This window comes from Haemaphysalis longicornis, unplaced genomic scaffold, assembly GCF_048455015.1.
Source record: "Haemaphysalis longicornis isolate Haplotype H1 unplaced genomic scaffold, Haemaphysalis longicornis Haplotype H1 scaffold_4, whole genome shotgun sequence".
In the NCBI taxonomy this organism is placed as follows: Eukaryota; Metazoa; Arthropoda; class Arachnida; order Ixodida; family Ixodidae; genus Haemaphysalis; species Haemaphysalis longicornis.
Genome location: NW_027526361.1, coordinates 89807427 through 89819092, shown reverse-complemented (window position 1 = coordinate 89819092; position 11666 = coordinate 89807427). Strand labels below are relative to the sequence as shown.

The 11666-nt window shown below is 46.7% G+C and overlaps 1 protein-coding gene across 1 annotated transcript; it reads left to right on the top strand.

The window, feature by feature from the left end:
* Positions 1-4889: 4889 nt before the first annotated feature.
* On the top strand, positions 4890-11666 carry LOC144180435 (acetylcholinesterase-1-like). Its single transcript, XM_077708778.1, has 2 exons — positions 4890-6508; positions 10695-11666. Exons 1-2 carry the CDS (start codon positions 4947-4949, stop codon positions 10840-10842), a joined length of 1710 nt encoding a protein of 569 aa, XP_077564904.1. The 5' UTR covers positions 4890-4946; the 3' UTR covers positions 10843-11666.

Genomic DNA, 11666 nt, shown 5'->3' with positions numbered 1-11666 from the left:
TGTTCATTTTCTTTTTCTCGAAGCATCGTTGTGGTTATGACAAGCACAACATCATGTTTGACAGCCCTTTGGGGCATACTTTCAACAAGTCTCTTTATTTCTCTCACCACATTTACAGTTGTTCCGTACCAAAGAAGCAATTCAACTGCCCAATTCTATGAATGGGATACTTAATCACAGCGTGAAGGACGGGACAGGCAGAAAGATTAACCACTGGACAGGCGCTGTCCAGTGGTTAATCTTTCTGTCTGTCCCGTCCTTCGCGCTGTGATTAAGTATGAACACGTACCAACTCGCCCAACTTGCAACTGTCCTATATGAATGGGATGCCCGTGCCATGTGACATTTGTGCGGGTATGTCAGAAGTCACTCACTGAAGTAACGCTTAATCTTAAACGTCATCGTTACAAGAAAGAAAGAGAGAAGAACCTAATTGAGTTGCCTGCAGAAGTAAACACTTCCTCCACTCAGGGAGGGAAAATGCTACTCCAACGTGGCCTGTACGGTAATCTCGACTTCGTGCTCCCAGAGGTCGAGCGTCCTCGCTACTCCCGGGGACTGGAGAGGGCCGCCGCCCCTTGGCACGGGTGCCGCGTCTCTTGTCCGCGGTTTCGTTCGGTCGCTATAGGTAAAAAAAAAAACTTCTCTTTCAAGGCTTTTGTTTACTTTCGAATACCACCACTGGGTCCTAAAATGACACCAGTTGTTCGGTGTTTATTTCAATATAATATTTAATTTCGCGCACCTTTTGCTTCTTCATTTCGTGCAGATAGAAAAAAATATATATACTATTATTTATCGACTACTGCAATCGCGCAGTGACTTGCGTTAACCGACTTCGGAGCCATAGATGGTTCGAAGTGAAAGCGATGGGCGCAAACTCTTTCAGTCAAATGAGCCAATTAGATTGCCTTAACACAGACGTCACGCATGTGCTATGCGCAGACGTCTAGGCGCATGCATTGACCTTGTGCCATTGTGTATCGTCCGTAACGGCACAGGAACACGAAAGTATTAAACGTAAGCAGCCACCTTACGCTCAACCATGTTGTATCTTCCGCCCACCGAGTCACCACACGTGGCAGAGAGACGCAGACGCTACCTCGTACCCACGGAAAAGACAGACTTTATTCTTGTTACACGATATTTATAACCGGGCTTGCGGTTGCTGATGATGATGCTGGAAATTGGCCACCTTAGCATTGTGCGCCACCTGGTGGCATGAACAGAACTACATTACACAACACAACATCCCCTCCTCCCAAAAAGGGGCAGCACACCGTCGCACAACACAACAAACCTGGCGGCCAGCAATCGCTATTACAATCCCCACTCCTCTAACCTCAAGGCATTGCATAAATGTGAAGCGCAGCATGCAGGAAAAAATAATCGTTGTAGGTTGCAATCTCGAAGTGTTCGCGCTCTTGGAGGTCGGCTCTTTGCCCAGGTGCACGCCAATAAGAGAAAAATAAAAAAGGAACAATCACATGCTTAGATTTTGCCTTTGCGGGCCTTGGTTTCTCCGTCGCGCCTGGCGAAGAAGTTAGAGGCAACCCATGAGATTCGCGATGTTTTCTGGCTGGATACAGCGCGTTGCGAAGAAAAATAAGGCGCAGATAGGGTAATTTTCGATTCTTGATTACGTCAGACATGTCGCCAACAAGTTAGCTTCGCCACGTGGCAATCACGAAGAGGGCCCGATCTCTCGGTCAGTGACTTTCAGTCTTTGCGTAAGCATTCCTGGCCCCGCATCCCAAAGAGAGCAGTGTACTGCTGTGGGTCTGCACAAATTGCGGACGTTAAGACATTAATTAGTTCATCATCATGGTGTACATTTTGTGGGGACCCTTGTTTCCCTACGCCTCGCCTGCACATGTTTTCTCAAGCCGGCAGCCGCCGTTTTGGGCAGCCGGTGCGTAACGTGAGTCGAGATCTCTTCGGGACTCCATGCGACGTGCCGAACTGGCTCTCCGCGAACGTGTGCGCGAGGGCGCCGAGGAAGGAGGACCGGCCTGACCCCTTCCTTCCCGCCACCCTCTCCCCGACCGGGGAAGACCTCCTCACCCTCCTGAGCTGAACTGCGAGACGCGCACGCATTCCGCCGGGAGTCGATTGGGCGATTTGGTCAGAATCGGTTGGCTCGGCAGTGCCCACTCCGAATGCCTCGATGACGGTGAACCCAGTTGACTCCACGGACTCTGCTGAGAGATTCTGCCCTTATCGGTCGCACGGGATGCCTCCCCTGCTCCCGCGGCCGTGATGACGGATATCGAGGTCTTGAGTCCCACGGCTTGAGCGAGCGAACGGAGCCACTATTGACTCAGCCACTATTGACTATTGACTCAGCACTGTCTCCCCACAAGCGATTGTCGTGTTGTCTGGTATATGCCCTGTATCTGCCAGGCAATAAAGCTTCACTTTGGATTGCCGCAGCCTGTCTGCTGCATGTGAGTACCCGAACCCGTGCGTGAGTCTTCGCATTCCGCAGGGGCTAGTGTACGGTGCGTGGCATTCTCTAGCAAAGCTAGCCGGGGTCCTCTGCTATCCCGTACGTTAGCCCACAATTTAGACCATCGTAAGAAACAAACACCAAGAAGAACAAGGAACAACACATCTGTAAATAAAGCAAATGAAAGCCGCCTAATTTGGCTATTGACTCAGCAAAATCTGGCGACCATCCCCTGTGGCAGAAAACTAAACAATCGAAATAATCAAAAGAAAAAATTCTGCATAAATTCAGAGAATTACTGCTGCGTAGCATTTTTATGCCTCCTGTGTTGTCTGTGAGTTTTTTCCAGCCAAATGCTTGGTTTTTCTAAATATTGCCCGACCAATTACCTCCAATTACGTTATTATGACGGTTACAGGTGAAACTTTCGCGGAATCTTTAATGTTGTACTCGGCAAAGAGTGCTACGCATTAAAACTGTAAATGCAGCAGGGAAGTCGCCGAGGGTGGCCTAATCCAGCGCTTTTGCGTGATTAATAACAAACATAAAAAATCAATAGCATAAAAACAAAAAGAAAACTGAAAATTAACTGAATAAACGTGTAGAAACCAAGCATATGCTACAGCCTCCCAACTAGCAATAATATTGCAGGGGCGTCGCCTAACTAGCATTAAGATTATATAATTTGTGAACATTGGCATATAATTTCCTCTCATCCATAAAGTCCCCCATTCAGAGCGAAACCCTCGAAAGAGAAGCCAGAGCGAAACCCTCGAAAGTCGTGCAACCAACAGCGCCAGCGTTTACCGATGTGCGGTGGCAAGTACGAGGGCTTTGAATGGCCGGAAATCTCTCTAGGACCCACGGGCTTTATTTATCATCATCATCATCATCCGCACCAGCAACAGCCCAGCAAACTGCAAAAGCAAACGCTGGCCACGGTGCGAATGACGTCACGTTGTCTAAACATCCGCTTCATGAGCGCTGTGCTGCAAATGAACTTTGCACTATGGAAACTCCAATCAATAGGCGTCAACTTGAGTATGTCGCCCTTAGGTTCGTATTTAGTGGAGTTCGCGTTTTATATCACTCGGAAGAGAATTCGCCCATGAAAGCCCCTTTGAAGTCAACAGACTCTGCTCAAGGAATGAATAGAAGATTTCTCTGAGCATTTAAATCTTCATAGTTTCGTTGAAGGCGAATGCCAGGCTAATATTGTGGCGGGGGCCTTTTGTATGCACGTCCACTCGTAGACACAGCAGCCATGCTATTTTACAGTCCTTAACCACCTGCATTTCTTTTAATCCAATTTATCCCATCTTAATCCACTCTAAACCACCTAATTTCATCCCGGTCCACCCTACGTAATCTTAATCCACCTTTATTCGGTCTTCATAATCATTACAAAAAATCCCTAATCTATCTTTATTCTAACGTAATACGTGTTAGAATACATGACATAATATTCATAACGTAACATGTTAGAATACATAACAAACGTAATACATGTTATCCTTATTAATCATTACTATGAACTATTAAACAGCAATTCAGTAACTTTGCAATCACTGATCACCTCTTTTACACAGCTTGCATGTTTTGGTTCGCTTGTGGAGACAAAATAAAGGGTGGAGCATCAATGTTTTCTTCTTCCCCCGTGACTGCAGAGCTCTCTCAATAACACGGATAGGCGGGCTAGTTGGTTTGACATCTTAACGGTAACTTTTGCGCACTCGATAGGGGGACACAGAAAAAGATGTCATCTTTTTCTGTGTCCCCGTATCGAGTGCGCAAAAGTTACCGTTAAGCTCTCTCAAGTTGAAAGCGGTACATCGCAGTCCTCATTGCATGCATTCTACGACGCTTTACAAACGCACAGCGTTCGGATGCGTTCTACCCAAGTGCGAAGCTCAAGGAATTTAATGAGCAAACTGTTTTATTCTTTGTTTTTACTGTTCGGATTACGCGACTAGTTAAGTGACGCACTGGCCAGCGAACCTGCGTGAACGCTACTTGCATACGTTACTTGTTACAGCAGGGCAACAAAAATTACATTTTTCCCCCAACAGTTTGGAATGAGACTTACGGGCAGCCAGCAAAGCTAGTCGGTCGCACGCCCTTTATTGAACGAAGCTAAGAAGGCAGAATGTAGCACGTCCAAAACCTGCCCGGACTTCTAGGCAACTCAAAATTATACAGAGAATCAAGGGGCACAAATAAAACATCGCGTTCAATTCCATTACCACAGCGGAGTAACAACTGTGCTTTTCATTTTTTTTTCCTGCTCAGCGCAGTTGCTTAACGCTATCTTCTGAAGAGAACTTAGGCAACTTGCTCACAAAACGCAAGTTTCCGTCTTTTTGTCTTATTTCAGAACAAGCTATAAAAAGCGAGCTTCCTGCGCACGCGATCTCCACTGTCGTTGCTACAGCTCAACAGCTATACGCTTTACAAGTACAGCGAATTTTCAACCACAGTGAACGTGTTGGCGTGTGACATGCACTTAAAGCTTGGCCTAATCCTGCTCATTTTGTACGGTGTTCAAGACATTTCGGCAGCAAAACCTCCAGTCGTCCGGACACATTCGGGACTGGTGGCGGGTAAGCAGCTGAAAGTCGGCGATAAACTGGTCGACGCTTTCTACGGAATACCATACGCCCGTCCACCTGTAGGTGAACTGAGGTTCGAAAAGCCTCGCGAAGTGCAGCCCTGGAAAGGAGTCTACAACGCGACAACAAAGACTACGGCCTGTTGGCAGACGAACTTCAGTTTATTTCGAAACCTAACCCTAACGTACGATGAAGCCACCGAGGATTGCCTGCACTTGAACGTGTGGAGACCTTCCGGCCTATGCGACGGCGAAGTGTCGTGCACGAGAAGAAATCTCTCAGTTGTAATCTTCATTCACGGAGGTGCATTTCACTGGGGAGATGCGGGACTTCTCATCTACGACGCGGCCAACTTTGTCGCCCTGTCCGACGTCGTGTACGTCACCTTCAACCATAGACTCGGGATCCTGGGATTCTTCCCGCCTCCTGGAAAAGGCAAATCTGGAAACATGGGCTTTTACGACCAACTGTCAGTTCTTCGGTGGGTCAGGCGAAACATCGCCCACTTCGGAGGAAACCCAGAGGACGTGACACTGGCTGGACAAAGTGCTGGAGCTACGGCCGTGGGACTTCACAGTATTAGCCTCGCTAGTCGAGGCCTGTTTCAAAGGGCGATACTGCAGAGCGGAACGCCAATTTCATTGATTTGGGGGAATGCCTTTCCGGGTTTGGACCAGTTCCAGGAAGAGGCGGCAAGGTTAAATTGTTACGACCCTGAAGCTGCAGTTAGGAAGACAGTTTCCGAAACGCTGGAATGCCTGCGTAGACTGGACGCCAAGATCATCTACAAAGCGCTAAGCGAAAGCAAAATAGAGGGTCAATTTGTTACTCCCCATTTGGGGGACGAGTTCGTTCCGGTCAACCTGCTTTCAGCAGAAAATTGGAAGAAAATTCACGTGAAAGAGCTTTTCATGGGTACCACGTCAGAAGAAGGAGCCTTTCTCAGCGAACTCTTTCTCAAGGGATCGCCAGTGTTGGAAAATGCGCTGTCAGACGATTACAGAAAAGGGGCAGCCGTGTGCCTTTTGGTCCTATTTCAGATTCCCTTGGACAAATCTAAGGTCATCGTCAAACAGTACTTCGGCGAACCAGATTTTAAACACGATCGGGAAAGGGTTATTCTGGTCTTCGGAAGAATGCTAGCTGACTTAATATTCAACTGCCCAGCTCACTTCTTCGCGGCGGCGGCCACAGACAACCAAGTGTCCTCGTACATGTACCGGTTCGACCACAGGCCTTCGTACAATAGTTGGCCCCAGCAGTATGGCCCTACTCACTCTGAAGAGATCCCCTTTACAATTGGGAGCCTGCCATTCTTTCGAGACGAGAGCCGATTCACACCTGCGTTGACAGCGGAGACCATAGCACTTGCCAAGTCAGTCAAGTTTCCGCCCTCGGAACTCTCCTTCATGCGAGACGTCGTGGGTGTTTGGTCTTCGTTCATCAAAGGGTACGTGACCGTTAAAAAAAGCAGCGCACAACTTCTTATTACAATTCTAAGTTTGTTTTTGGACCGGAATTATTGTAAAGTTCGTAGAATGCGCACTGCACTGTCGCTCCTCATTTTAATAAGGTTTGGCTCTTTATTGTTCCTGTGTTTATTGATAGTATACACGCTATTTCAGATCTCTAGCAATGTCACATGTCTCTACGTCATTTATAAAGGGTGCTGTTGGTGAACGGGTTTTTCAGAGAAAATGGCTTTCGTGGTGTAGAGGATGGATAATTGGTTGCTGTTACCCTTGTATGACTCTACTATATCTGTCTTTAAAGAAGCGGAAACTGCTACGGTAGCTGATAATTAACAAAACACTTCTTTCAGAGTGTTTGTAAATTTAGCGCATCCCACAGCCCAAAGTTTCCCACGGTTCCCGGCATGCACTTATAATAAGCGTGAGTTGATGATGATGATTTCGGGTTCAATGGCGCAAGGCCGATAAAGGCAAAGAGCGCCATGAAAATGGTGGAATGAGATGGGAATGATTTGTAGTAAAGGAAATAGTTTAAAAAACTTTACTAAGGAAGTTGGTGTATAGGGCCATAATTAAAACATAATGAGCACAGGCACCTAAGGTGTAAAGCCTCATGTGCCGACACGGTTAAAACAAGTATTGAACACAGGTGAGGTTATGAGCTGTATGGTATGTATTTTAAAAAAGTCTACATCTGCAAAGTAACAAAAAAACTTTTTTTTATAAGAGAACATGGGATGGTCTGAGAAAAATGATGAAGGATGCAAGGGGATGTTATATGTGTAAGCTTCATTAAAGGGACGTTTTCTTTCGATGTTATGCATATCCCATTCAATAAGCATATGAAGGACACATAGTTCCCCCCCTCCCCCCCCTTCATCGATGCCAATGTGGCTTGTTTGTGTCCGTTAACAGGTGTGAGTGCGTGATGTGTGTGTGACCAATTCTAAGTCTGCATAAGGCCACCTCTATGCATCCGGCATGCTTTTCAGTAGGAGGTTTGTCTATTTTGGGTTTAATGACGTGCAATTTATTATCTATTGCTTTATCCCACTGTTTTTGCCAGTGGTCTCGAAGCTTCCTTCTCAAATAAGGTTTGAGGTGTTGATACGGAACCAGCTTAATGCCTGTGCTGTCACGAAGAGCAGCAGCAGCAGCTCTTTGGTCAGCGGCTTCATCTCTAACAATGCCACAAGAGCACGGAACCCACCACATTGTGACAGCAAGCTTGATGCTATAAGCTGACTAATGAGCTGAGCCTGTTAGTACAGGATTAAAAGTTGGGTTTCTACTAGACTTTAGAGATGAAAATAAAAAGTGTGAGTAGTCACCCCGTCCATAGGGAGGTGGCCATTGCTTCGATGGGCCTCTTACACACTGACCCACGTCGCTTTTTCTGAAATGAGCACTTAATTCTCGCTGCAGTTTGAACCTTTATGCTTGCACCCCTGGCTATAAGGGAGCTAAATGCGTCTGTAAAAAATGAACATTCGAAATTTCAAGTAGACTGTTTTGTGCCGAAGTTGTGAGGCGCGCCTAATTGGTTATCTATGGTTTTATTTAATCCACCCATGGCTCTTTGACGCGCTAGTACATGCAGGAGTTGTCCAAAGCCTCGGGTACCGCATTCTGCGAAAACGCGCCGATATTTTCCGGTTAAGAAGACGGCTGCCGCTGTAAGAAGTAAATAAATAAGAACACACGTGTGATCCGGGAGGATTTGATCCCTGGTCTGGACAGTAGTATCAGGATGAATCAGCGCAGGCGTGTGGTGGGCCCTCATCTTCGCGCGCTAATTCACGTCAGTCGGTATGAGGGATTTCTAGGTTGGTATGTTTACGTAGCACCCAAATGGATATCTGTTATTGTTATAGGCTAATCCACTTCAGTGAGCACTTGATCGTCCGAACACCATTCCGAACTCCGTACTGAGAAGCTGTGAATCTGTACTTCGGTAGCTTCATGAAATCAACAAGACACGATTTTGGTGTTTCATAAGCCTTAATGCTTCTGCTTTCACAACACGTAAGCCGACTCAAGTGCAGCTCGAAAGCAGTGTCCTGTGAGGCGTAGTCGTACAGCAATGGCTGCGTCAGTTCTCTATCACCACCCGTCCCTGGGTTTTGTTCTAGTCTCTGCCACAGTCGCCAGATGTCATCGTCATTGGCCAAAGTATTTGTCCGAATACCATTTTCAGTACCCAAAGACCCTTGACAATCTGACTAGCTAGTCCGAAGACCCATCGGAACCCGTACGGAGATACTGAGAATCCGTATTCTGGTGGATTCATAAAACCAGCGTTATAACCACGCTATGGAGCAGAAAGGTGTCGCCAGTAGCTATTAGAAGCATTAGAAGCATAAAAAGCATGCAAACGGGTAGGCACACCTCGAAAGCCGCATTTTCGTAGAAGTTAGGACACTCTCCTGTTGCCCGTCATCCCGGCGTTTCATATGCGTTTTGTGCCAGGGCTCTTTTTTTTTTTTTTCAATTTGTCTGGCTGTACGGACTTATTCGGGGCCGTCCGCCGCTTAGAACACCGGGGTTTTTGCCTCCCGAGGCCCATAATTCGCTCACATTGAAAAACAGCCGCAGCGGACACCGGAAGCAAAACATGTGCCCTGGTGATCAGTAGAGCTGCGCCAATTGATCACGGTGCCAAGGCAACAGCGGAAACCAGCCCCACCAACCGTGCTATTAAGGGAATGCCTTTTTCACCTGAACAATAGATTTTAATATTAGCGAGGACACGGGTTCCGAGCGGAACCAATTTCGCAGGCTAAACCACTATCTGAACGCAAATACAGTTATAACCCAATCTAACGAAGTCATTAGAAAACGCGAATTATAAATCCAGAATTTCATAAACCTGGGACTGCAATTTTACAAGCAGTTGATTCCATAAATTTCATGTGTAAAGAGAGGCGCATCCCAGTAACCACCATGGCATCGTAATTGTGGGGGGCCGGGGCGCTCGCCTGCCGAATAATTTAGCAATGCCCGAAAAGTGCGCGGTGAAAATAATAACTATGAACGTTAGGGGTTCTGGGCGCAACGAATTTATTTCCTGGAACAAGAAACCTGTGATTTTTGCCCGCGTGCGCTTCGTTAGCATTGGGCGGACAGACTTTTCTTCGCACGCAAGCGCGTTGAACGCGCCCTCGTTTCCTCCGTGAGTCCAAGCAAAGCGCTTGAGCAAGTGGCCAGGAGTAGGCGCAGTATCTTGAGCAGTTTTCTAAGCCGTCAGCATTCTCTGACACATCTTGTGCGTCGGAAACTAACATTACGGTTTCTTCATAGCTCAAAACCTCCGGCGTGTCGGCGTCTCTGTCTGTTTCGGCGCTCAGATTGCCGCGGAAGCTCGGATCTGCTGCCACTTCGTTAAGCCGACGACGCTGTTGCCAGGAACTGGGCGCGACTTCCTCTTCTTGCTGGTGTTCAAAGCTTCAGGAACTCAAAAAACTTCGTTAAATCGGGAATGACGCTGAATGTATTTCGTTAGCTCGAGTTCACAAAAGCATTGAGCCGCATAGGCACCTGCGTGGGATTCCAACTTTGTTCGTTAGATCGGGAAATTCCTAATATCGGGTTTCGTCAGATCCAGTTTTGACGGTACCATCATTGTATTTGTCAGAAAAGGGAGCGAGAGGGCAGGGTAAGAGAGTGAGATGTAGGAGGGAGGGGCAGGGGGGAGATAAGAGGGAGTCTCTTTGCGGAAGCGGTTGAAAAACGCTGTCGTAATTCGACATCATTCGTCTTTAGCCAAAGCTGACTCTTCGCAATTTGCACCCCCGCTGGCAGCCACAGATTCAACAAACCCATATGTAACAGCGTTCTGTGCTTGGGCAAGTAGAATTCAGGAGGGCGATGTATTATGCATTAATAATAGTACTGCTATTACTACCAAGTAATGATACTACCATTTGGACGGCTGCCGACGTAGTGATAACTCGATCCCCTGTTTTGAAGAAGGCAGTAAAAGTCAGCGGTGGTGTGATTGAAGGTATTGTGTCTGGCGCTTTACGCAATGAACGAAAAAAAAGCCAGTCTGTCATTTTTTTTCTGCAGGTCCTTCCTTGAATGCCCTAAGTCACGCCCAAAACACGTGCAACGCACACATTACTTTTATTTCGACGTGTGACTCCTTTCGCTTTCAATTCGCAGGAAGTTGGTAGTCCCAGTCACAAATGAGACCTGGCCCCAATACAGCGCAGAACACCCCGAGTTGGTCGCTATGAAACTGAACAGCTTCAAGCGGACACTTTTCAAGCAGCCCTGTCACCTATACAAGCCATACCTGGTCAAGGAGTGAGCGGCATTGGTAACCGACCTACCCACTGGCCACTGGAAACCAGCCATCGTTCAAGAAATGGCCCTCTGGAGTAGGAGGTGGAGGTGTATTGGTATCTGACATTTTTTATTCCCTTTGAGCTATGGTGACTGCAATCAATTCAAGGAAAGGAAACTGGATGTCACTTGTTGGATGAGAAAATACCTTGTGTAAGGTTTTTGGTTGCTTCAAATACTACAACCTGGTCCTAACAGGACATTATTTGTTCGTGGTCGTTGCGTAATGACATTTAATTTTACGTAACTTTTGGTTATCAATTGGGAAGATATATATTATGTAGTTTCTCACGCTATTTTTTGTATGTTGCTTAATTAGGTAATTAGTCAATTTTAACTAGCCAACTTTCGAACCAACGAAGCTAGGCGAAAAATCCCAATTAGAAAGTTGAAGATGCCCGCGAAATACAAAAAAAAATACCACGTGACGTGCCGGCTCGCGCGTCTTGACAACAGTGCTCCCAAACATTGCGCCCACAAACTGCCATATATATATATTATTTGGAAATGAGGGGCTCGTTAGGAAATACAGAGAGAAATGCCGGCAGTCTACAACGCCAAAGGAGGCATAGGGGAATGGATAGACTATTTCTTGACCGTTAGTGAAGTTATATTTTTTTATTAATTTACGTAGAAACAAAGAAAGAAAGAAAAACACGCGCCCAGAGTGGGGACCGAACCCAGGGCTTTCGATTAGATCTCGAATGCCTTACCAATTCGGCTATCTGGGCGACTGTGGTCTCCTTCACTTTCTGGGGTATTTATATTTACTACAACTGTATCTGACGC

Excerpts from the sequence above, each read along its gene's own strand:
- LOC144180435 (XM_077708778.1), top strand. The coding sequence starts at position 4,947 with ATGCACTTAAAGCTTGGCCTAATCCTGCTCATTTTGTACGGTGTTCAA. Across the intron at positions 6,509-10,694 it reads TGGTCTTCGTTCATCAAAGG|GAAGTTGGTAGTCCCAGTCA; the intron begins GTACGTGACCGT and ends TTCAATTCGCAG.